Consider the following 25,045-nt stretch of genomic DNA (forward strand, 5'->3'; position numbering starts at 1 on the left):
CGCTTAGTGGGACGATCCTCAACCAACTGAGCCACGCTGGTCAGGGTCAAAACCTAAATTTTCTGGCCTTGAAAGCTTGCTCTGGGTTCTAGCCAGACAACCCTTCAACTCCATTTCATAGTAGCTACTCTATATTCCTTGAAATCACCAAACTCTCATCTTAGGTGACCTGGCACATGCTGTTTCTTCTGCATAGAACACTCTCTTTCCCTACTTTTCCTTCAGGTCTCAGACTTTTCACTTCCTCCAGGAAGCCTTTCCTAACCGTGCCTGGCAGTTATATATGAAAACCTAAAATCACAATGCTATATAAAAAGTGGAGCGGCACTTACATGTGACTTGTTATGGGGGCCAGACATGAAAGCTCTCTGAATAAACACAAGTGTGAAAGATCAGTATGTTTCTTCCTACTAAGGGACTGTGCTAACAACATACACTCAATATTAGGAAGTTGAGGTCTCTTGCCGGGCAAGGAGGCACTTCTGAACTTTGTTCAGGTTAAGTGGTGCCAGGGCTGGCTCTTTGCCTCGCTCTGGTCTAGAGAAAGGTCAACCTGTTGTTACTCATCCGTGACGCTTCAGAATCTATATGGGGGGGAGTGGAGGGCAGGTAGGTTAGGGATGGCAATTGGTGATGATAGGGCTTAAAAATTAATCTACATAGTACTCACATATACTATGGGTGGGCTGCACTCTTGCCCTGAGGCACACTTTGTCACTACCACTGCTCCTTACTCCTGCTCTTTGCCTGGCTTTCTAGAGAAGATGGCAAGACAGAACTGAGATAGAGAAGCATCCTGAATTCCAAGGGTGATGAGTGATCATAGAATATCTGCCATTTATCTACCTATGATATGCCATGCATTTATACACTCTACCTCATTTAACTCCTAACTCCTCTGAAGTATTACCTAATATAGTATGGTGTAAATAGCGTCGTTTTTAGAAACAGGGAGGCTAAATCCTGGCTAGTTGTGAGACCCTGGACGAATTTAGTTTCTGTAAGACTTAGTTTCACCTGTAAAATGAGATGCTCAATACGTGGTAATACAGAAGGAATAAAGTAATAGGATCAGGAAAAAAAAACCCCAGAATGAAAAGTTTCCACTACCATTTTCCAACGAAGTACAATCATTTTGTGCAAGTTTCGTGTGAAGTGTTCTGGACCCTAGATTCCTCACATGTGAAATACAGAGTTCATTCAACAAACTCTTGTGTCAAGGCGTGGATATGCTGGAGACTGCAGTTCCCTCCTCCTTTCCCTTTTCATCCCACGTAGGTTATTTATCTTTAACTTCTAAAACGGACCCAACAAGTACTTTACCAAGAGGGTACAGTAGCGCACAGTGGACTCTAATTATTCAACGTCCCCTTTATTTTCTCTTCCTTCCTCTTCCTCCTAGGCTCCCGCCCCACCCAGCGCCAGGCCACGCCCAACGCATGACGTCATCGCGCCGTGCGTCGCGGCGCGGCGCTCACTGGGCGCCCGGCTTTCGCCCGCTGCTGCCGCCGCCGCCGCCGCCGGCCGCGGCTGCTCTCCCAAGATGGCGGCTCCTCCGGGCGAGTACTTCAGCGTTGGGAGCCAGGTGTCGTGCCGGACGTGCCAGGAGCAGCGGCTGCAGGGCGAGGTGGTAGCCTTCGACTACCAGTCCAAAATGCTGGCTTTAAGTATCCTTCCGTGCGCGGAGCCCGAGGCCGGGCCGGCGTGTACGTGCGGTGGTGGAAGGGTGGGGGACGATGGCAGCGGCTGGGGCCCTCTCCGGGCCTAGGGGCGACCGGCCACCGCGGCGCCCGGAGCGCATGCGCACGGCCCTGAGCTCCCCTCCCCCTCTCGTGGGTCTCTCGATCCGCTTTGGGGACCCTGTCTCCTCCCCCCACCTTGTAGGAGCTGGGCCCCGTGCGAGGGGTCGGTGGGTGGAGGAGGCTTGACACGCGATGGCTTTTCCGGGGGAATGATATGCGAGGGGGCACAGTGATCTGGAGAGGGGCTGGTCGTGGAAGGGGGTTGGGAGATTGGAACCTGGATAGAAGGGGGCGGATAAAATCAAGTGGGGATGGGGTGTGTAGAGTAAGGAACTGCTAGTAGGACAAGGGAAGAATATGTAGTTTAGGATCAGGGTGTCTACTGATGGGACTTGATCCAAGAAAGCTGATGGGGTGGTGATCAAATGGGCCTTGCCTGTTTGGAGGGGAGAGTACCTGAAAGGCAGAGTTCGTATCTGAACTGGGGATTAGGGCTCGTTTTGCTGGTTCGTGTGTGTCTGCGTGGTGCCATTGGGGCCGAGGAGTGCTGAATTTTAGGTTTCTCAGTCATTTGGAAATTGCTGTTTGGGGGATATTTACATTGGAAAACTGGTCCAGACAGAGGACCACGTTTTTCAGGGGCTTATGTTGATGTGTGGGTTACAGGTGAAAGAGTAAGTTATGTTCTCTTGCTCAGCCGAGCACACATGGAGTCGTGACTCTTCCATAGAAGTAGCCTCCCCTTTTGAAAGTAGCAGTGATACATAGAATGGAAAAGGTGGCCTGCTTCTTTGGGGTGGAAATGATTTGTGAGTTACTCCAGGAAACTCAGTCTTGGAAACAAAATATTTCCTGGTTGTAATAAATGTGCCACCCCTTCCCCTTTTATTTGAGCCACAAGTAGGTTTACATTTTTTTGTTTTGAGTAGTAATCCTTTATAGAGGCTTTCAAAAGGAAGTATCCTACTGAGTCTGCTGCATTTGAGTGGCAAGTATTTTAATTCATTTCACCACTAGTTGTAGGTTTCTAGCTTCCTTGCTGTAGTTTCATCTTCCTAGGAAGATGGCCTCTGAAACTAATACAGCAAGAATTTATACCTGGACCAGTTAGGACCTTTTAAATTAGTGGTTTAGATGGAAGAGTTTGGGAATGAGGAATTAGTCTGCTTTTAATTGGCATACAGTATGCTCTTGGTAAATGGTTGAAGACTGAGTGGAATGAATGAATGAATGGGTTAACTAGCTGGGGCATCTGAGTCAGCTTGTTTTGTAGTGCTGTCTATAGTTTTTTCCTCTGCAAAATGGGAATTCTCAAATCTAAAAAGGTGATGAGCGCTGTGCAGCCAAAGGGAGTATTACAGCAAGACCAGAAAGCACTGCCTCTTCTTTGTGGTTCCTTAGGTTCAAGACAAAGAGTATACACAAGGCATTAAAACCACATCATGCCTTTCCATTAAAACCGGTTGAGGAGGTGACAGAAATCCTTTTGAGGCTTCTAATTTTAATTGTATGTGGCTTTGAAAAGCTTGAGATCTTTTGATTATGAGGTTAAACAGAGGGAAGGTGACAGGCAGACATTTCATGGGGAAAGTGTGATTCTTGTAAGGCTCCCTCGTCTTGCTGGTGGTACACCTTTACCCAGGCCTTGTGTGAATTGTGTTTTCCGTGCCCCTTTTGGGACGTGTCAGCGCTTTGCTTGCCTGTGTTTTCCTTAACTTTGTTTTTTCACCAGAATGTCCCTCTTCCAGTGGAAAGCCCAACCACGCAGACATCTTGCTCATAAACTTACAGTATGTTTCAGAAGTGGAAATAATTAATGACCGAACAGAAACCCCTCCTCCCCTAGCTTCACTCAATGTTAGTAAGGTAAGAACTTGAGGGTAGTCTGGCTCTCTGAAATGGTGGGAAAATTGAGTCTCATTGACTCTTGGTAATACGTACATTATTCATTGTCATTTTTTCATTGACTTAAGGTTGTTTTTTCTGATCTCTTTTTTTTTAAGGAATTTTTTTCTTATTTTTTTATTGGTTATAGAGAGAGGTGGAGGGGGGAGAGAGAAACATCGATTTTTGTTGTTTATCCATTCATGCATTCATTGGTTGATTCCCTTACCCCTATTAATGCCCAAATAGAAGAAGAGTTGAGAGTTTGCTTTTGTCCTTTGTAAAAGAGGGCTTTTTTTTTTTAAGCTGGAGTCCGTTAGCAAACTTCTGGAGTTTGTGGGGTCAGGTGTGGGGTCAGGTAGGGCAGTTGCCTGTGAGACTCCTGAGACTGTGTGTGCGTGCACATGCGAATATGTATTTCTCCTATCTGTACAGGAAGGGAGGAAGGTAANCAAATAGAAGAAGAGTTGAGAGTTTGCTTTTGTCCTTTGTAAAAGAGGGCTTTTTTTTTTTAAGCTGGAGTCCGTTAGCAAACTTCTGGAGTTTGTGGGGTCAGGTGTGGGGTCAGGTAGGGCAGTTGCCTGTGAGACTCCTGAGACTGTGTGCGTGCACATGCGAATATGTATTTCTCCTATCTGTACAGGAAGGGAGGAAGGTAAAGGGTGTGTGTCAGATTCTCAGGGATTCATGACGTACAAAAATCTCAAAACCACTGCCTTAGAGCTTCATTATGATCTTTATGTTTGAGTTTTGAGGTCTAACATAATTAGGATATTTTCTCTCTGATGCACAAACTGATCTCTGGGAACCCCCAAATCACTTTTTTGACTCTTCGGTTCTATCAGCCAAAGTTCATGTTGAGTAATAATCATAATTATACCCTAATCCTTCTTGTAGCCTTTGCTGTCTCCTGTACTTGGAACACCTTCCAAAACGATTGGAGCCTTGTCCATCAGGACTTAGGGAAATGGCACCTTTTCTAAGGAGTCTTTGCTTACCCAGGTTAAAGTAATTTGCCTCCATTATTTTCTCGTATAATAGCTTATCCTTTGAGCTAAAGTGACCCATCATTTATAGTCCAACCTGGGTCGGTCTCTGTGTTTTACATGGAGACAAGTATAGATCAGTGTGTCCTGGGCACATTGAGACCTAAGGTTGCCCTAGTCATAGCCTTTTGGTAATTATAATTGTGTATCATTGTTTATTTTCTTTTTTAAAAATTTTTTCTAGATTTTATTTATTTATCTTTAGAGGGGAAAGGAAGGAGAGAGAGAGAGAGAAATATCAACGTATGGTTGCCTCTGGTGTGTCCCCTGCCGGGAACTGGCCCGCAACCCAGGCATGTGCCCTGACTGGGAATCGAACCGCGATCGTGTGGTTCGCAGGCCCACGCTCAATCCACTGAGCTACGCCAGCCAGGACTCATTGTTTATTTTCTATCATCAAATTTTGTTTTGTCAGGATGGGAACTATACTTGTTTTGTTCATTACTGAATATACAGAGCATTGCACAGAGTAGGTGTTCAATAAATATTTTGAGTGAGTAAGTTAGGCTTTCAATTTTAGTAGCATCTGCCCTCAAGTCTCTTGAATTGGTGTGGTGGAAGTTTTTCTTTCCAGAGAAGTCTTTTAATAATGTGTATTCTCTCTCTATTTAAAAAAGATTTTATTTATGTATTTATTTATTTTTTAGAGAGAGGGGAAGGGAGGGAGAAAGAGGGAGAGAAATATCAATTAGCTGCCTCTTGCAGGCCCCCAACTGAGGACCTGGCCTGCAGCCTGGGCTTGTGTCCTGACCAGGAATCAAACCAGCGACCTTTCAGTTTGCAGGCAGTCCCTCAGTCCACTGAGCCACACCAGCCAGGGCATAACATATATTCTCTTGCCTGTCTTGGAAAAGTGGTATGTTTCCTAAGAATTGAGCAAAGCAAGGAAATACTTGGGCAGCTGAAACAATGGATGGTGACTGAGGCTAGCAGAACGTGGTTACCTCAGATACAGAACTCCCTTCTTTCCAGATTCCAGGGAAATACCACATTTTTTAGTGATGGCTGTGGATAGATTGGGAAGCATCTTGGGTTTCACATTAAAGGCTGTTGCGGACAGAACATCCCATTCTTAGAAACATAAATATTTTTGAAGCCCTGGCTTAGTCAGGTACCTCCTTCTAGAGTATAGGGACTCTTTAGGTTGTCTTTTATTATCTGAAGAGGTTTAAAAAGATTCAAGTGAAATAGTTTATTCCTAGTATGTTGAGAGAAGTACATTTTAAGTTATTCTTAGGTGTTTATGTGGTACATGGAGTCTGTCACTAAATCAATGACCTTTAGTGGTTAGTAGAGGAAAGATGACCTGAGAAATGATTTCCCCAGATTTAAAAGAGACTGACATCTGCACTGTGACTCACAGGTCACATCTGAGAGGGCTCAGAGTGGGTGGGTGGGGCCGTTAAGATGTTCTCTTACATTTGACCTCAAATATAAATACAGGGTGGGGCAAAGTAGGGTTACAGTTGTTTGTATGGAAAATAATACAAGAATGAATGAATATTACAAAATAATCTGTTTCACGTACTCACAACTGTAAACCTACTTTTGCCACACCCTGTAGTTGGTGGTTATTTACTTTGTAGTTTATCTTTGCTTTTATGATTGTGCTTTCTGCTCGTCAGTTTTATTTGTTTACTAGCATTGTTGTGAGCTAGTGGTTTAGCCCCTTGTTGAAGAAAGCAACGGGAAGTAATAGGTTGAGGAATACCGGAAATCTTTACTTTTCTTAACCTGGTGGCCTGCTTGCCAAGTCTTGAAAAAGGTATGCTGGGAAGAGTTGTCAGAAACTAAAAACTGAAGTTAGGTTGGAGGGCTATCTTTGGATTTCTTTCCCATTCTTTTATTTGTGGAGTCATTCATGAATAGGCTGCAGTGGTTTTCCCTCGAAACTAGCCTCTGAGGCTGCTTTGTGCCTCCTCCTTGAACTCGTTTAGGGTTAGAAGAGCCTGCTGGGCTGTCATCGGAAACAGCTAATCCGGGTAGCTGTTAACATGTTGCTTAAATGACATGAAAAGATCATCTTATTTAAGAGCATGGACTTCAGGTTTTTTAAGATGGAGGATTGTTTAAGCCCGAGAGAAAGAGCTGAGGTGCCCCGAGTTCCCCGAAAGAACACTGATGCTCTCACAGTCTGGGGGAGTACTGTCGGGACCTCCGCTTCCGGTGGAAGATACCATCCCATATTGGCTCATCTTGCTGACGTAGTAAATTGCTCTGTTTAATTGAACCTGTTGATATAAACTGTATATTTGTTTACTCCGACCCAGCAGGAAATGGAAGAGAAGGCCTTTTAAAGGAAATACTAAATTCCAGCCCAACTAGAGAAGGTATGAACTAGCAGTTGGAGATGAGCCTGTTTTGCTTTCTGTTGGCAGTTCACTGCGGGCTGAGAAGTCCTTTGTCTGTCCACAGCAGTGGGATGTAAGAGGAAGCTTGGAAGAGGACAGTGGAGTTGCATAAGGTGGAAGTTTTGAATATCATTTTCTCCACAGTAACATTGTACCTCTTAAAATGTTCCAAATTTCCTGACTGTTAGACAAAAGCACACCAAAGCCAGACACAAGTGAGGTCCAGTTTATTTGCCACATGGCTTATTAGTTTGCTCTGTCATGAGGAAACCCAAAATATTGCTTGAGGGTAAAAGCCCCAGGGTCCTCATGGTAGGGCAAATTAAGGGGATTCTGAACAAGTTCCTGTGAACTGACTTCGATCCTGGTTTTCTGGGGATAAAGAATGTGCACGGGTTAGTAGTGCTCGCAAAAGATGATTTGTGCCTTGACCAGTGGCTTGGTTGGTTGGCCATGGTCTCACAAAGTGAAAGGTCACTGGTTTGATTCTTGGTCAGGGCCCATGCCCAGGTTGCGGGCTTGGTCCTGGTTGGGGTGCGTGTGAGAGGCAACTGATCCATGTTTCTTTCTTTTCTCGAATCGATGTTTGTCTTCCACTCTTTCTCCCTTCCTCCTTCCCTTCTCTCTTAAAAAACAAAAAAGATGATTTGGGACATGTCCCCATTAACAAAATGTTCTTTAATGTAGCATTTATCAAACATTTACTGAAATCCGTTTGGGAGCAAGGCGTTGCAGTAAGCCAGGGACCATCCCTTACATTTTTCTGGTCCTTTATAGTTTCCGAAGACCTTTGACACATCTCATTTCATCCTGGCAGCAGCGTTGAGTGGTCTTGAGAGTGTGTTCTTTTCCTTTCAATTTAACAGATGACGAAAGTAGTCTTACCCGTTTACGTGACTTGTTCAAGATTATATGGCCAGTGGTCTGGGAGCTGATGCTTGCACATGCCATGCCCTGAACTAGCCATCGATAGACATCTCATTCAACCCCAGCAGTGGTTCTTACGGGGCAGGTACATCACCATCTCAGAGAAGAGTAAACTGAGGCTCAGACAGGATGAGTCACTAGCTCGAGGCCATACAACCAGCAGTAATAGAGCTGGGATTTGAACTCAGATCTGATACTTTAATGGCAAGGTCCCATGTTTTTCCTGTTTCTGTGTTTTTAGCCCAGGGAGCTTACGCAGTAGTTTGGGGATGTGAAACAAGCACCTAAATATCTGTGATCCTGAGTAATGTTTCTAAGAGACACATCTGTGTTGTGTGGTCAGGGCCAGTCTGGAAAGAATACTAGAAAGAACATTGGAACCAAGCAGATAAGTTGTTCCCCCCCGTCAATTTAAAGAAAAAAGATTTTAGTTATTTAGAGGGGGTAGGAAGCCAGAAAAAAAGGAGAGAAACATGGATGTGTGAGAAATACATCGATTGGTTGCCTCGCACACCCCCCAACTGGGGACCTGGCCCGCAACCCAGGCATGTGCCCTGACTGGGAATTGAACCAGCGACCTTTGGGTTCGCAGGCCTGCATTCAATCCACTGAGCCACACCAGCCAGCGCAGACAAGTCTTTAAAATCATTTCTCTGCCATTTAACCTTGCTGAGCATCAGTTTCCTCACTGGAAAAATGAGACAGTGTTAGTACCTGTCTCACAGAGTTGTTATAAGGATTGGTCCAGTTGACTAGACTTAGCAGATGTTAGTTCTCTTCTCCCACGTCACCTGTGTGTAGCCAACTGGTGTTCTTGAGTTACGGACTAAAGGGCAAGAGGGGGAAAGGGTGGCAGTACAGTGATGGGAATGCAGCCGAGAGCATCGATGCTATTACTGTGTCAGTCCTTCCCGGCACTGGATCCACGTTCATTCAGATATTGGAACTTGCCAACCCAAGATTGGGGAAAATCAAAGTTGTATTGGATACCATTAATATGTAGTATCTTATAATTAAAAGATGTTTTTAATAAGAGACTTCTTGTTGGTGTTCAGAATTAACTTGAATTTCCAGGGTAGTGTTACAATGACGTGGCATTGTTAAGTGAATATTTGCCTGAGTACTGGAGGTTAGAGTGAGCGGTCACAGGACCTAGGAGGCTGTGCTCTCCGCCTCTGAGACTCCGAGGAAAGCACTCATGGACACAGCCAAGACAAGTGTATGATGAGTGCATTTGTTTAGATAAATTCATCTAGTGCATTAAATGAGATGTAAGTCTTACTACTTTGCTGAGCTGGAGAGCACTTTCTGGAGGAGACATTTGTGTAATAGGGAGGCAGGAAAAGGGACAAAGCATAGAAAATTGAAATACGTGGAAAAGCTATCAGCCTCTTGTATTGTTTTATTACTTGTTTAAACCTTACGAGGATACAGTGAATGATCAGATGGAACCAAGAAGAGATTCGAAGATCTTCGGTTCCCGGTAATGGAGAATGAGTTGGCTGCCTTTGGATAAACATGATATTTGGAGATTGGTCAGTGAGTGGAGGGGCCTGGTAAGGCTGAGAAAGTGGAAGAGGCACAGAGTTCATTTTTAAAGGAAATGGACATCCGTACCTTACTGTTAGGTATGACATCACACTGAAGGAAGTCCCACCACTTTCAAAGCTAAGATTTAGCATAACCTGTGACTCTGGTTATTTGAGGATTAGTCCTCAAGTGTGAGTAACTCCTGGGGGAGCTGATAGACATTGCATCGTGGCCTGTGTTCATGGACTTACCCTGTTATCTAGGCCCTTGACAGTGTGTTTTGACCCTACTGTGTTAAGGTATGGAGCTGTCGCAAGGCTGATCGGATAACCTGGCCGCCGTAAGTTTCAGTGTGTGTATACTGGTAGGAGGTATTCATATTATGTGTTGTAAATGTAGGAAGGGAAATACCTGCTTGTCTAGTGAAAGCAAGATTTGTTTTTAAGGATTTTATTTATTCATTTTTTATAGAGGGGAAGAGAGAAAGAGGGGGAGAGAAACACTAATGCGTGATTGTCTCCCAGGTGCCCCCCATGGGGGATCTGGCCCAACACCCAGGCATGAGCCCTGACTCGGAATCAAACCAGCAACCTTTTGATTCACAGGTGTGCATTCAACCACTGAGCCACACCAGCCAGGGTGAAAGCAAGACTTTTTTGTTAAAAATTTTCTGGCTTCTAGAAACTATAGTGTATAACAGTTGTGTAGTTACATATAACCATTATTAACCTGTTATCTCACTTGATAAAAGCTACACTCCCAGGTTAGAGTTCACTTGTGAGTTTTGCACCTGGCTCTGGGCAGGCAGCTGTTCCCTGCAGAAGTGTTAGGAAGATACAGTGGGGGTGAAGAGGAGGAGCCTGGCACTGCTCAGGGTGGTAGTGTCCGGTGAAGTCAGAGGTGGAGCAGCGGCCATTTTAAAAATCACTAGCCTTTGGAAGCAGGTCACATTCAGTGTCATTCAGACTTTGGGGTTAAGCTGACAGAACCATGTTGGGGTACAGTGCTGTAGGCTGGGGCTGATGGCCTAGTTCAGGCTGTAGCGCATGGCAGCCTGCTAACCCAGTACTGCAGGTCCTGATGAGGCTGTCCTTTATTAGGTTAAGAATTTGGTTCGGAAGAGGGCTTGTTTTCTTTTCTTTCTTTTTTAAAAAGATTTTATTTATTTTAGAGAGAAGGAAAGGAGAAAGAGAAGGAGAGAAACATCGATGTGTGAGAGACATACTGATCAGCTGCCTCTCATGCCCCAGCCTGGGGACCTGGCCCACAACCCAGGCATGTACCCTGACTGGGAACCGAACCTGTGACCTTCGGGTTTGCAGGCCAGTGCTCAATCCGCTGAGCCCCACCAGCCAGGGCAAGAGCTTTCTTTCTTTACATTTTTTAATTATTTATTTATCTTTTTAGAGAGAAGGTAAGGGAGAAAGAGAGGGAGAGAAGTACCAATCTGTTGCCTCTTTTACTCACCCTGACAGGGACCAAACCCTCAACCCAGGCGTGTGTCCTGACTGGGAATTGAACTGATGACCTTTCGCTTTGTGGGGTGACACTCAACCAACTGCTCCGTGCCAGTCAGGGCTGAAGAGGGCTTTCTTGATATCGTGGGGGTCTGGGGGTCTTGATATCGTGGTATCAGAGCTGCTGTCCTCCTGAAAAGACAGTTGCTGAGCCCGGGCACCTGGGCAGAGCTTCGCCGTGGTGCGTGTTGCAGCCACTTCTGCACTGCACGTCTCTGACATGGGGACGGTTCGAAACAGGGACTGCGCTGTTGGGTCAGTGGTGGCACCTCTTTGGTGTTAAGAAAGGGACATTTAAGTGGTTTCATTTTCCTGGCAGAGAACAGGCATGGGGGGAAAAGGTGCAGTTGTCCTAGCATTGGAATTTTGAGACTAGCTTAGGTTAATACCAGAAACTGTCCTAGAGAGTGAAGCAGGTTTTACCTCGACTAGAAAATTTAAAGGATCTAACCCAAGAGCTAACGGTGTGGTGTGGTAGACCGTGGGGAGTTTGAAGACCTGGGGTCTTTTAGAGCTGGGCTGCTAATGAAATCTGTGACCTTGTGTTAGTCACTTAACCTCCAGGAACTGTCAGTTCTGTGAATCACTAATAGTCAGGGTTTCTTCCTTGGACCCACCTTCCCTGTCGCTGCCTGCGCCCCCCCCCCCTTCCAGGAGCTGGGAACGTTAGGATAGTTAAGACACTGCCTTCGCCCTCAAGAACTCAGGCCTGTTGGGACTGGCGAGGGCAGCAGCAATTATCTTAGTGGTGACACCGTGGTGGTTGAGTGTTGATGGGGATGTGGGCAGGGGGCTGTGACGGCACAGAGCAGGGCAGCAGACTTTTCTGTAGAGGCCCCTTTGGTAAACATTTTCGGCTTTGTGGGCTGTGTTATCTGTCAGGACCACCCAGCTGTGCCTCTGTAGCGAAAGCGGCTGCAGACAATGTGTAAACGGATGGGCACGGTCACTCCCGTAAAACCTAACTGAGAACGTGGTCGGATGAATTCAACTCACAGGCTGCTGTTTGTGCACTCTTGGCATCAAGTAGTGGGCATTTTAGGGAAGGCTTCTCAGGTGTAGCAACCAGGTAGGGTCTTGAAGAATAAATGGTACTTTATTAGATGAAGGCAGGGAAGTTAATACAATTGAGCTGATTTGGAAGGTGCTCAATTTGTTCATCTCTTCAACTTAGAAACTTGATTTTCTGTCATTGAGCCAAACCGGAGGTTGCTGTAAAAAGGGAGGAAAGGACTATCGAGGTGCCATTATTGGTGTCAGGTGCTTTACAGTTGACCCTGAGACAAGAGGGGGCAGCAGCCTCCCTTGCAGTTGAAAATGCGGGTATAACCACAATAGCCGTCCACATATGCGGAACTGTGTGGGTCAGTTGGACAAAATCTGCATGTAACTGAAACTCACGTTGTTCAAGGGTCAACCACATGCCTTACTGAACTCCCAACAATAACCTTTCAGGCCCTGGCCAGTAGCTCAGTTGGTTAGAGCATTGTCCTGACACACCAAGGTTGTGGATTCAATCTCCAGTCAGGGCACATACAAGAATCAACCAATGAATGCATAAATAAGTGGAACAACAAATCGGTGTTTCTGTCTCCCTCCCTCCCTCCACCCTTCTCTCTTTCTCTAAAAATAAATAAAAATTTAAAAAATAGCCCTTCAGGATGGGCCCCAGATGGACTAAGGCTCAGGAGAGGTGACGCGTCTTGCTCAGGTTCGCTCATGCAGCTAGTGAGTGGTAGGTAGGGATTTGACCTGTAACCTCTTTTTGGGCATGGGGGGTGCCGTTCTGTTTACTCCACTTTCTCTGCTCTCTTCAGAGCCCAGGGAGCAATAGCCGTGGCTTCCACTATCATCGACACTTCACTATCATCAACACTTCACTCTGAAAGTGGAGCCCCCATTTCATCACACAAAGTCAAGACATTTTTCAATGTACTTACTTCAGTTAGGTTTTAGAAGGTACTTCGTGTAGGACTTACAGCCTCTATAGCGGCTCTTAGAGAAACCAGGAGGGAGAACTCAGTCCTCATGGACTAAAGGAAGGTTGGAGTTTATATGTTTTTCTGAAATGACCCACAGGCTACTTTCTTCCTAATAATGATGACGGTATAGTAGTAATGTTAACAGCTAGTACTTTGTATAGTGCTGTATAGCTTTCCTAGCACTTTCACCACGGTACCTCCCTTAGTCCTCACAGCCCTGTGTGACGTGGCCGACTTGAGTGAACACTTCAGAGGTAGGTTGTTACAGTCAAATTTCAACTTACTTCCCAGCCAGTTTTCTCAGTGACAGAGCCAGTACTGGGTTCAGGGTCTCAGGGCTGGGAAATTGCTCTGTTGGTGCCCAGGAGGTCGGTTATAGCTGCAAATACATTTGGTGATGTCATTGCAAATAAGTTAGCAAAAACTATTGACTTTGCTGACAACGAGTTTTTGTTTCAAACCACATGGAAGGGAGAACTTTGCTTGCGGCACTGATGGACTGGGTGCTGGTCTGTGCTAATGGCAGCGTTGCGCTGGATCGACGAGGCTGGTGCTCTGGCCACTGGGCTCAAGCTGTCCATCATAGCTCAAAGCACTCAGCATATCTTCTTTTACCTTGTTAAAAAAGATCTTCACCTGAGGATATATATTTATTGGTTTTAGAGAGAAAGGAAGTGGGGGAGGGGAGAGAGATTGTGTGAGAGAGAAACATCAGTTGGTTGCTTCTCATAGGTGCCCCTGCTGGGGATCTAACCCGCAGGCTTTTGGAATCTGAAATGGCGCTCCAGCCAACCGAGCCACACGGCCAGGGCTCAACATCTTAACATTCACGTGTAGGAGAGTTGCTTGACGTACCTTCTGTAGTCTTGTATGTCGGAAAATGGTGGGTCCAGGGACTGCCCATCAGTGTGGACCCGAAATGCTTCTCTCACGGGATGTGTTTTTGAAAACATTCCTGTGAATTACCTTTTTTGTTTTTAAAATAAAGGTTTTGTTTATTTTATTTTTAGAGGGGGAAAGGAGGGAGAGAAACATCAATGTGCTGTTTCCTCTTGCACATCCCCTCTCCCCAACTGGGGAGCCATCCCGAAACCCAGGCATGTGCCCTGACTGGGAATCAAACTGGTGACCCTTTGGTTCACAGGCCAGCTCTCAGTCCACAGAGCCACACCAGCCAGGGCGCTGTGAATTGCCTTTAACAAAAGCAGTGAAGAATATCCTTGACATTTAGGTTGAGACTGGGGCCCTTTTTAGAAGGGACCTTTCACTGAAAGGTGGACAGTTGTGTTCTGTGGGGACGTTGATGGAAATGCTAGGGTTTACTGACAAAAAGAGAAGGTGGAAGCTGAGTCTTGAGATATTTTCCTTTCTAAGAAATATTTTCTCCCTGGCCAGTTGGTTGGAGCATCATCTCATGCACCAAGAGTTGCAGGTTTGATCCCTTGTCAGAGCACAGAGAGGAGGCAACCAGTCAATGTTTTCCTTCCTCTCTCCCTCCCCCCCTCTCTTTAAAATCAATAAACATATCCTCCGTTGAGGAGTAAAACAACTTTTTCTTTTTTAAAAAAAAAAGTTTTATTTATTTATCTTTAGAGGGGAAGGGAAGGAGAGACGGAGAGGAAACATCAATGTATGGTTGCCTTTTGTGCGTCCCCTGCTGGGAGTTGGCCTGCAGGCAACTGGCCTACAACCCAGGCATGTGCCCTGACTTCAGATTGATAACTTTTTAACAATAATTGAGGCTTGTTCCTCTTTGCTGGAGCTGTTCGAGTAGAGTGTGGGGTGAAGGGCAGAGTGTCTGGAGTCAGGCTGAGTTTGGGTCCACGCTCCCACTTGCATAGCTTGGTGAAATGGGCAAGTTCTTAACAGCTGTGCCTAGTTTCTACAGCTATTAAGTAGGAGTAATTTGAGTCCCTATTTCATAGAATTGTTGTGCAGAGAAGATGTTTTGTTTTTTAAGATTTTCTTTATTTTCAGAGAGGGGAAAGGGAGGGGAAAAAAAGAGAGAAACATCGATGAGAGAAACACACATCGGTTGTCTCTAGTGCCCCCCATGGGGACCTGGCTGCAGCCCAGGCATGTGCCCTGACTGGAAGTCGAATTGGCGACCTTTGGGTTAGCAGGCAGACACTCGGTCCACTGAGCCACATCAGTGAGGGCTTAGATAAAATGTTTAATACAGGTAAAATGTAGCTTTGTGCCCAGCGTGAAGTAAACTCTCATTGAACAAGTCTAAGTCGTAGAATTTTAGTGTTCACTGTCGGGCCTATTTGGCTGTACCGTTCTGATGTTTGATTCAATGTTTTCATTTATTTTTATGTACTCTAGGACACAACTTCAAGTGGGATACTATATTTTTTGAGTTCCCCACTATCCAAGGTTGTAAAGAACAGTGTTTTATTAGAAATGTTCATATAAGAGCTTTTGAGGGAAACTAGAAGACTTGGGGGTATTGGTAGCTGGAAGAAACACTTTGTAAGAGATTGTTTTGTTGCAAAGAATGAGGGCTTTCCAAGAGTGCACCCCAGAATTGAAATAGCCAGAGCAAGCATGGGTTCTTAGCGTGACAGCTGCTCTGGGCCGCTCTGGTCTGCCCCCCTGAGCCCCACCAGGCCTTGCAGGCGGCACCTGGCAGCTCCGGGGCAGCAGCTGCCAGGCTTGCTAACCCCTCGGTAAGGGCAGCTGGTTGGAAGGCCCGGGCACAGAGGGAAGACAGACTGTGAGTGGTCATTGGAGTCAGTGGGTCACATCCAGTGGGTTCCTCCCCAGGCTCTGCTTCCCTTGTTGTATCAGCTGTCACAGCTAAATACTTGCAGGAAGAGTCCCTCTGGGTCTCCCACAGCACCTGGACTCTTCTGGGCTGAGTGTGTGGAAATAAGATGGCTCAACTGGTGGCTGATTAATGAGGTGAAGTGTGTATTGTTTGGATTTTGTCGTGGCTGCTTCCTCTACTCCATGTCACTTAGTACAGGAAGAGATGTGTGCCGTTGGTGTTTATTAATTCATTGACTCAAGGGGTAGCCAGAAGGAGGCATGACTAGAAGTCTTTAATATTGATGTGCTTTGGTGTCAAGTTCATGCACATTTCTCTGTTGCCCACATCAAGTACTATGTATAAAATGGCCCCAGGAGGAAGCACAGGTTAGTAGACTGGGAATAACTGTTCTTATTGGGAAATATACAGAAAGAAAGAAGAGGCAGCTAAGCACATGTTGTCTTGTGCAGTCACTTCAGTTGATTCACATGCATGTTAGTAACATGTATTTGTAGGTTTGTGCTTTTTGGTTTGTCTGAGCCAGTCATACTCTTGAAGTTGGTGCCTTTAATATTCTTTGAGACTCTAAGCAGTTAGTACTTTAGTTTTGATTAGGAGAGGCTAGCAGCCTGCGTGTTTGCATTGAGACACGGCCGGCCGTAGTGTGGTGACTGTCACTGAGTCTGACATCTCGGGCCTGGTGCCCTTCCCGCCTTCTTTCCTAAGGGCAGCTTATTGGTTCCTTCTGGTAGTTTGACAACACTAGAAATGTACTGATTTGGAATAAGGACCGTTTACAGATACGCATTCATTTACTGAATATAATGTGGGGGATTCAGATCTGTATAACAGCTAACCTGAGCTTCACAAAAGGAGGCTTATCCACTTTTTAAAAAAGATTTTATTTATTCATTTTTAGAGGGAGGAGGGAAGGAGAGAGGGAGAGAAATATCAGTGTGTGGTTGCCTCTCATGTGTCCTCTGCTGGGAACTGGCCCACAACCCAGGCATGTGCCCTGTCTGGGAATCGAACCGCAATCCCTTGGTTTGCAGGCCAGCACTCATCCACTGAGCTACACCAGCCAGGGCTATCCACCTTTTTTCCCCCTTAATCCTCATTCAAGAACATGCTTATTGATTTTAGAGAGAGGGAAAAGGAGGGAGAGAAGTGGGGAGAAGAAACATCAATCAATTGCTTCTAGCACACACACCAGCTGGAGACGAGCCCGCACCCTAGGCGTGTGCCCTGACCAGAAATCAAACCTGCGACCCTTCGGTTTGCAGGAGGACGTTCCAACCTTAAGCTGCGGCAGCCATGTGCTTATCCACGTTTTCATCGTTTTGGGGGGAACATGTCTAAAAAGAACAAGGTAATCTCCTCCTCTCACCCCCAATTTTGAGAAGAAACACTTTTTGATTCTTTTTGTGAGGGTAATTTTCTTCACGCCAAGTTGATGGGATTCTCTGTGGAAGAAATGTACCCTGTACAACTTTCCGGTGAAAGGAGATGTATTGAATATAACATATTAGCATTTTTCAGATTGCCGAGAAAATATAGTGTGTAAACTGACAGCTGGAGGTTTCAGGGTTTGCGTGAGTCCCGACCCTCCCAAAGCACACAGTTGCGGGCACAGGGAGGGGAGTTGAGGATATTGGAGCGGATCGAAATGCTGTCAGCTCACACTGTGTTCCGTGGGTTTTCCGAGGTTCTCCTTTATATCATTTGGCTTTTGGGATCTGTTTGCGCTATGAATTGACATGGAGAATGACCTATTCTGCTTTGCTTTCAGAGTGTTTAGGAGAGATTGTGCAACTGGTATCAGGGGTCGGGGGTAGGAGTGTATTTTGAAATAATTGTGCTATAACTATTGTGTTGCTGTTATTCGGGCTGTCCAAAATAATCACTTCTGGCTGAGATTTATATCCATTTTATTCTGCCTCTAGCAAAAATTCAGAAGTGACTCCTCGGTCAGCCTCCTCCCCTCACCGCCTTCTTCTGGCTTAATTTGTAAGTTCCATTCTTAAACATTCTGCATAAATGCCTGGCTTCCCTGAGCTGACTCCCTGTCTTACTGAATGGGAGATGTTGTATTTTAACCTACTGTGTAGGTGACGAGGTATTTTACTCTGAGTAACCAGACTGTGTAGTCAACACAAGCATCACAGGAGCAACTTTGTCTGACCCAACAGTAGGAAGATGTTTTTAGTTTTCAGGGATAAACATTTTTAAAAAGACCTCAAAGTGAGATCCTCCTGCGTGCTCATAGAGAAAACATCTGCCTGACCACCAGGCGCTTCCCAGGAGCTCTGCAGGAGTTTGGTTAATCCGGGCAAGCTCTGCTGTCCTGGATTATAATCCTGTCCAGTTTTTCCTTCTTTCCCTGGAGACTTCAGATATTCTACACGGTTGGTGGGAAAGTGGGAATCGAGGAAGCTGTGCTTGTCGCCACTCAGCGTATGCCACCAGCGGTTCTTTGCCACCAGTGGTTCTTTTCCGAAGAAAGCGAGTGCTTTCAAGCCACAAGGCTTTCTTGCTTCAGTGGGGATTGCCAGTGCTCAAAGGAATGCTGTCAGCCCTGTGTTTTCATTTCTTTGTGAAGCTGTAGCTTGGTGGGGCCAAGTGGCAGGACCGGGCTTGAACGATGATTTACTGCTGCTCGCTGTCTGTTTTCACATCCTGGGGACCTTGTGAACACGGAGCTCTGGCTTCAAACCGCCCGCAGAGTCTTGGCCTTTCTTCCCTCTCTGGCCTGGGGAGACCGAGATGACAGTGTGTCTGGGCTGGCTCTTCTGTGCTCGGATCCCGTCCTGCCTCAGACAGTCTTCTGAAGTTCAGAGGCAGGGGTGAGGCTCCCCAGTTCCTCAGAACCTAATGGAGGCCTCCGTTTTTCATCTTCACAGTCCAACCCACACCTCAGTAAAGTGCTTCATTTTACCAGCAGGCAGTTAAGACACTCTGCTTACCTTTCCCGTGTGGAATGATGTTTGGTTCCTGGTTTGAAAGGTCACTGTTAAAGCAGAATACGGATGTTTAAGAATTCCAAGTATCTAGGTACTTTGGGAATGTGCTGGAGCTGTGATTACCTCTCTTTGTATTGAAGGAGCCCGTGCTTCACGACAAGTTGTGTGTTTGTGCACGTGTCTCTGGTGTGCTACAGCATCAGCACTCAACGCTGTTCATACGTGTGGAAGTCTCCACATCATTTGACTTTCAGATGCATTATCTCTCTTTCATTTCATTTTGGCCATCTTGTCCAGCCTATTCGTTTTGTCTCACACTCGAAATACATTTGTACTTCAAACCTCTAGTAACCAATAGTGTGGGGTAAGGATCAAAAATGTATTACAGGAGCCCTGGCTGGTGTGGCTCAGTGGATTGAGCGCCGCCTGCAAACCAAAGGGTCAATGGTTCGATTCCCAGTTTAATTCACAAGCCTGGTTGTGGGCCAAGTCCCCAGTTGGGGGCGCACCAGAGGCAACCACACATTGATGTTTCTCTTCCTTTCTTCTCCACTCTCTAAAAATTAAATAAATAAATAAATAAATAAATAAATAAATAAATAAATGTATTAGAGGAGCGACAGGATTGACAGGGCCCCAGCCCTGTGGGGAGGCGTTGCCGGTTCTAAGAGTTTCTTTTGATCAGCCTGTGATTGTCCCACTAGAGGGCAGTTCAAGAACAGACACGAGGTGGCGAGCAGACCCTTCTTCTAAAGAGCAGGGGCACTTTTCTGCTCAGATTGAAGGTGGACGGTGTCCGTGGTTAGGTTCCCTTGAGTCTTGGCTCCCGTGTGAGCACAGACAACAGTGCTAGAAGGCAGAGTCCTTGGAGCCCCGAGTCAGCCTTGCGAAGGTTGGTGGACATCGGTTTCTAAACTCGGGGCCTCAGCACAGTGGCTGGCGAGTAGCCTTGGTTCTCTTCTTTCACAGAAGTGTTCGTGTGACCTTTTACCTCTGACCATCCCCGTCCCATCAGGTAGCTCCCCAGTTACACTCTTATCACATTGCTCTGCCCTGTTTTCTTTCTAGCACTCACCACTGTGTAAAGTTGCCTTGTTTGTGTTTTTGTTTAGAGTCTATTTCCCTTGCCCCCTTCTGAGCTGTATCTTTAGCTCAGCACAGTGAGTGTCTGGCACATGGTAGGCATTTGTAATATCGGAAGGAAGGACTCTTTGCCAGGAAAAGCAGTAACTGTTCAGGGATATTTTGTGTATTTGTTTCACTTTTGATCGCTGAGAAAACTGAATCTACCCCAAACCTGTCTTTTCTGGCTTCCTTTCTTCAACTTTGGTCCTGTCTGTTGGGAAGGATGAAGACGAATGATTTTCTAAGTCTCTTTTCTCTCCCCCACTCTAGCTTGCCAGCAAAGCACGGACAGAGAAGGAGGAGAAACTGAGCCAGGCCTATGCAATCAGTGCTGGTGTCTCCCTAGAGGGCCAGCAGCTCTTCCAAACCATTCACAAGACGTGAGTTGGGGCATCACAGGGGTCCCTTGTCCTGGGGTGATGTTGCCTGGCTGTGCTCTCTGGGGGCAGACTTTGAGGTAGTCGTGTTCCTGAAAGTAACCAGGGAAGCTGGGCAGTGTGTTGGTAGCACCTTGGCACCGAGGGATGTGGGTGCTTGTTGCCATTCCATACAGAGGAATGGTATAATCATGGACAAGTTGTCTTCCGTGGATGTCTGTTCTGCGGTTTCTTCTGTAAGACTTAGTTTTGGATTAGGTCACCCATACGGGTCCCTTCCAGACCTAGTATTCCTTAATTTAGAATTAGTGATTTCTTTGTCTTTTATTATTTTCATCTTGTACCTTTCTCTAAAAGCTTATGCAATTTTATTAAGGAAAAGTTGTATCTGTTTTACTCTTCTTGGTTGTACATTGAGGTAAACACAAGGCGTTAGGGAAAGCAGAAGGCCGCCTGTTGCCGCCTCCTGAAAGACATTTTGTCACAGCAGAAGTCATTTGACTCGTCACTCGCTTCCCTAGTTGCTGAAAAACTGAAACATTTGACACTCCCCCTCCCCCCTGCTGCCTTCTGTTACCCTGTTTAACCACCTGGGTCTAGTGCACAGATGGCAGCTGGCATTAGAGTCGTTTGTGGCCATGGTGTGAGTATCTGAACGTTCACAGGTATGTGAAGGAGCTCTCTCCGTAGTGTCAGCTGTCCTGGGCTCCCCGAGTGCGAACTGGAGTGGGTTTTCCCAGGCTGGCGAGAGCCCAGCTGTCTGATGATGGAGAGAGACCGGTTTGGGGAGCGGCTTCCCTTTTTGGCAGAGCACAGATTGCAGTATGATGGGGAATGACGGGGAATTTGTTCTCCTGTTTTTCCCCAAAAGTGCCATGTCCCCCTAGGGCGAGGGTTGGCAAACCACCAGCAGGCCAGATCTGCGTATTTGTGTGTAGGTCGTCCGTGTGTATGCTTTTCGGGTGCAGTGGTGTAGTTTGGTGGTAGTGACAGAGGTGGTATGGCTTTCAGAGCTCAAAATATTTGCTCTCTGGCCTTTTACATAAAAAGCTTACCAACCCCCACCCTGGGCTGCTACTTAAAGCTAGCCTGAGCCCAGCTCTTTATTTGTAACTCAGTTTGGTTTGGACTTCTAGGGCTGCTAGGGAATTTGCTGTGGTTTTCCAGGCCCTTCATGCTTTTTTTAAAAAATGTATATAATCTTTGTTATATTTTTCCCCCATTATCATTTAGTCCCCTTATATCCCCCCCACCCCAGAGCCCCTAATGCTTCAGAGCAACATTTCTGGGCCTTCCTCAGAGTAACTGCATCAGTCTCACTGCTGTTCCTGGCCAGTGGTGCCCAGGAAGTGTTGGCCACTCTCCCTATTGGCTAGTGTTGGCTGAGTGGTGAGCTGGGAACTTGGGGTCAGCAGGAGGTATGGGTGCCCACAAGAGGTAACTTTCATCTGCTCTTTTTTTCCTTCCAGCATTAAAGACTGTAAATGGCAAGAAAAAAACATCATAGTCATGGAAGAAGTTGTTATTACACCCCCATATCAAGTGGAAAACTGTAAAGGCAAAGAGGGAAGTGCACTGAGCCATGTACGCAAAATAGTAAGTAAAGGAGCCATGAGACTTTAGGTAGGGGGTGATTCACCCTTGGCCTTCACCCTCCAACCTCAGGGCAGGACAGTGTGCTGCAGGCCCTGCCTCCCTGCAGGGGCTGCTCTGTAGCTGTGGCTTGGACACTCCTGCCGGGGTGTCCACTGGAAGGGGAACCACTGGAAGTAACAGAATAAAGTGAGTCATCGTTTGCAGTGTGGCCCTCTGTATGGGGCTTTTTGGAATTCCTGTCATCTCAGCCTGGATTCTTCTAAGGAAGGTCTGGTTGGAATAAATCAGTTGCCACTGGCATCCCTGACCCTGCATATGGCACGTGACTTTTTAGATTGAATTGTAGCATTTATATAAAAAAACGTTGAAAGACCAACATTGTGGATGTAAAGAATTTGAGACTATAATCCCCCACCAGCTTTCATTCAGCACTTGTGTGAGGAAGGGAGAGGGATTTTCGAATCATAATAATCTCTCTCCAGCTTCTGTTTTAGTTTATAGATTCACCTTCTTTTATCCAGTCTTAGCTGAAGCTGCAAAAAATGTGACTGAAACAGGAGACCCCTGCCTGCCTTGTAGGAAGGGCCCACAGACAGTAAGGGCAGAGGCACCCAAGTGACCCGGGGGCTGGTTCGCTGGCCTGGGGTTGTAGAAACCTGGAATGGACAGTTTGAGAGGCCCTCCGTGCCTGGCTCCCGTTCTGACCTCGGCTGACTGGTCTCTTTCAGGTTGAAAAACATTTTAGAGATGTGGAAAGCCAAAAGATACTGCAGCGTTCACAAGCCCAGCAACCACAGAAGGAGGCTGCCCTGTCATCCTGAGTCCACAAACACGGAGGGCTCTCCCAGCATCCAGCCAAGGAGGCGATGGTGGCGGCTCCAGCGGAAGCAGGCCGGGGGAGGGAAGGGATCCTGTGTTTCCCATTGGCTCTTGTTAACAAAGGGTCGGCATTTCCAAATCTTAGACTTGAACAAACAAACAAAACACCCAACAAAAAAGAACAAGAGAATAATTTAAAAGTTGAACCATTACTTGACTAACAGACTTCGGTCCACTATGTCCTTTTCACAGCCCCCTCTGGAACGGTCACCTTGTTAGTTTCATTTTTGAAAATTTCTTTCTGGCTCTGCCCTTTCACCTCTGACTTTCCTTTCTTAGTCTGTCCCTGCCATTCTGTTTTTATAAGTGGCTACATTTGCCTTCTGAATGAAACCTCTACAAGAAACCTCTGAAAGAAACGTCTACATCTTTTCCAAAATAAAAGTAACAAGCTGACTGTGATACTTCAGTTGAGACTAGAACAGCAGACAGGTCTCACTTTAAATTTTTCTTTTTTTCTTTTTCTTTTTTTGCACAGGGCATGGCTTGAATTAGTTTTATTTTTCTTAACTTTAAATATATATATGAAAATATATATTAAAATGTTCTCTAAATATTTTCTGCTTCTTGCAGGTCTCTTTTTACTAGATCATGGCCACTCTTCCCACCTCATCCCTCTGAAAATAAAAAAAAAATTGCCCTCCCCACCACCCACAGTCAGGCAACTAACCTGACTTAGTTCACAGCGAGAATCTGGCGGCACTTGGTAGAGCCAGTGTGTTCAGATGAGAGTTGGCTCTGAGGGTTCCTGGTGGCTGTCAGTTTTCAGTTTTTATGTGTGCGCCAGCCTCACATTTGGCTGAAAGCTCAGATTCTCCCTGTCTTTTGTCTTACTTCACGGTACTAGAAGGACCTCTTCAGCACTCCCCGGTCTCCTAGGTGGGAGAGTCAGCTGACCTTCCTCAGTGTCCTCTGCAAAACTGTTTTGCGTGGCACACTCCACTCCTCCTTGAGGGATGATACCCCTTCATCAGAAACCTGGAGTCCACCTATCCTGACCTCTCTTTGAGTATGCACCCAGAGTCACTAGCCCAGAAAAAGGCTGGGTTGCCTATAGTTTCTCTTCTGCCAGCCTCCTACTCTGATGCCCATCCCCACTCCCTTTAAATTTTACAAGCTTATGACAGTTTGTATGTGCTCAGCCAGTGGGCAGAGAACCTGGAAAGAATTCTGGACTTTAGCCCACCAGTTTGTCTGGTTCGAGTAAACTGCTAAGAGCTAAAATTGACACCCGTTGCCCTGTGCCTCCAGGGCAGTCCACTGGGGCAGAGTGGGCCACCCTGGGTGTCGGGCACCGAGTGTGGTGTGGGCGATGCTCATGTGACTGGCTAGAGCTTGGGGGTGGGGTGGGGGTTAACTACTCTTTTTTTTGGCCATGATCTCTTTCCCCCCTTTTTTTTAATTAAATAAATGGATCAAAATTAAATAATTCAAGCCCTGCCTTCAAAATGAAATTTTTTTTAGTATTGTTTAGCAAAAACAATAAAAACCCAAATTTTTTTAACCATCACTATGTCTCGGGTTTGTGCGTGCTTCAGAGGCCCCAGAGAGAATCTGAGGATGTGTTGTTTGGTCTGACTTTTCCCTTTGGATTCTTTGCTTCCTGTCCTTTATCCTCTCCTCTGCTCCCTGAGAACTTCACCCAGAAGGACGGGCAAAGTGTAATTCAAGAAGGGCATCCAGGGTTGGGAGTAGTTGGAAGTGGAATAGAATAAAGGGGCTGGGTATATGCAGAGCACCATTTTTTAAAAAAGGATTTATTTATTATTAGAGAAGGAGAAGGGAGGTAGAGAGGGAGAGAAACATCAGTGTGTGGTTGTCTCTGGCACGCCCCCTACTGGGGACCTGGCCCACAACCCAGGCATGTGCCCTGACTGGGAATCAAACTGGTGAGCCTTTCGTTTGCAGGCCGGCACTCAGTCCACTGAGCCACACCAGTTAGGGCAGAATACCATTTGTAACAAGACTAGAGGAAAAATGAGAGAAGACTGACAAACTTTCATACTCACCTGCCATTGGCCAGAACATAGCTTAAAGTACCATGCCTTTGATTTAGTCTGCGTGGAAGTGTAGACTTCTGGAGGAGGGAAAAGAGAAGAGACCTTGCAAGATCTAGGAGGCCTAAGAGGTATGATTAAAACAGTGATGGCGATTAGGGGAAGCTCTGTCACGTGTTCCGTGTTGTCCCTTCCTCCCTAGTGGTCTCTAGGTCTGAATGGGAGACGGTGGGTGTAACTTTCTGGTGGGAAGCGCTTTGACTCTCTGGCTTCAGTCAGTTTATGTGATGTGGGGGCACTCGAAGCAGTTGTGCAGATAGTGGGATAGGAAGGACAGGCAGGGAGGTGTAGGAGAGCCAGGGTTTGGAGAGAAATGC

The 25,045-nt window shown here is 46.2% G+C and overlaps 1 protein-coding gene across 1 annotated transcript; it reads left to right on the top strand.

Moving 5' to 3' along the window:
• Window positions 1–1,461: 1,461 nt before the first annotated feature.
• On the top strand, window positions 1,462–22,776 carry LSM12 (LSM12 homolog). Its single transcript, XM_037067987.1, has 5 exons — window positions 1,462–1,667; window positions 3,475–3,608; window positions 20,090–20,199; window positions 21,666–21,792; window positions 22,521–22,776. The coding sequence occupies exons 1-5, from the start codon at window positions 1,544–1,546 to the stop codon at window positions 22,611–22,613; spliced, it is 588 nt and encodes a 195-aa protein (XP_036923882.1). The 5' UTR covers window positions 1,462–1,543; the 3' UTR covers window positions 22,614–22,776.
• Window positions 22,777–25,045: the final 2,269 nt, after the last annotated feature.

Source organism: Sturnira hondurensis, unplaced genomic scaffold (genome assembly GCF_014824575.4).
Source record: "Sturnira hondurensis isolate 20B ecotype Veracruz unplaced genomic scaffold, ASM1482457v3 Scaffold0001221, whole genome shotgun sequence".
Taxonomy (NCBI): Eukaryota; Metazoa; Chordata; class Mammalia; order Chiroptera; family Phyllostomidae; genus Sturnira; species Sturnira hondurensis.

Coding starts and splice junctions, on each gene's coding strand:
- LSM12 (XM_037067987.1), top strand. CDS start 1,544: ATGGCGGCTCCTCCGGGCGAGTACTTCAGCGTTGGGAGCCAGGTGTCG. Junction 1,668..3,474: donor GTCCAAAATGCTGGCTTTAA/GTATCCTTCCGT, acceptor TTTTTTCACCAG/AATGTCCCTCTTCCAGTGGA. Junction 21,793..22,520: donor TGAGCCATGTACGCAAAATA/GTAAGTAAAGGA, acceptor GGTCTCTTTCAG/GTTGAAAAACATTTTAGAGA.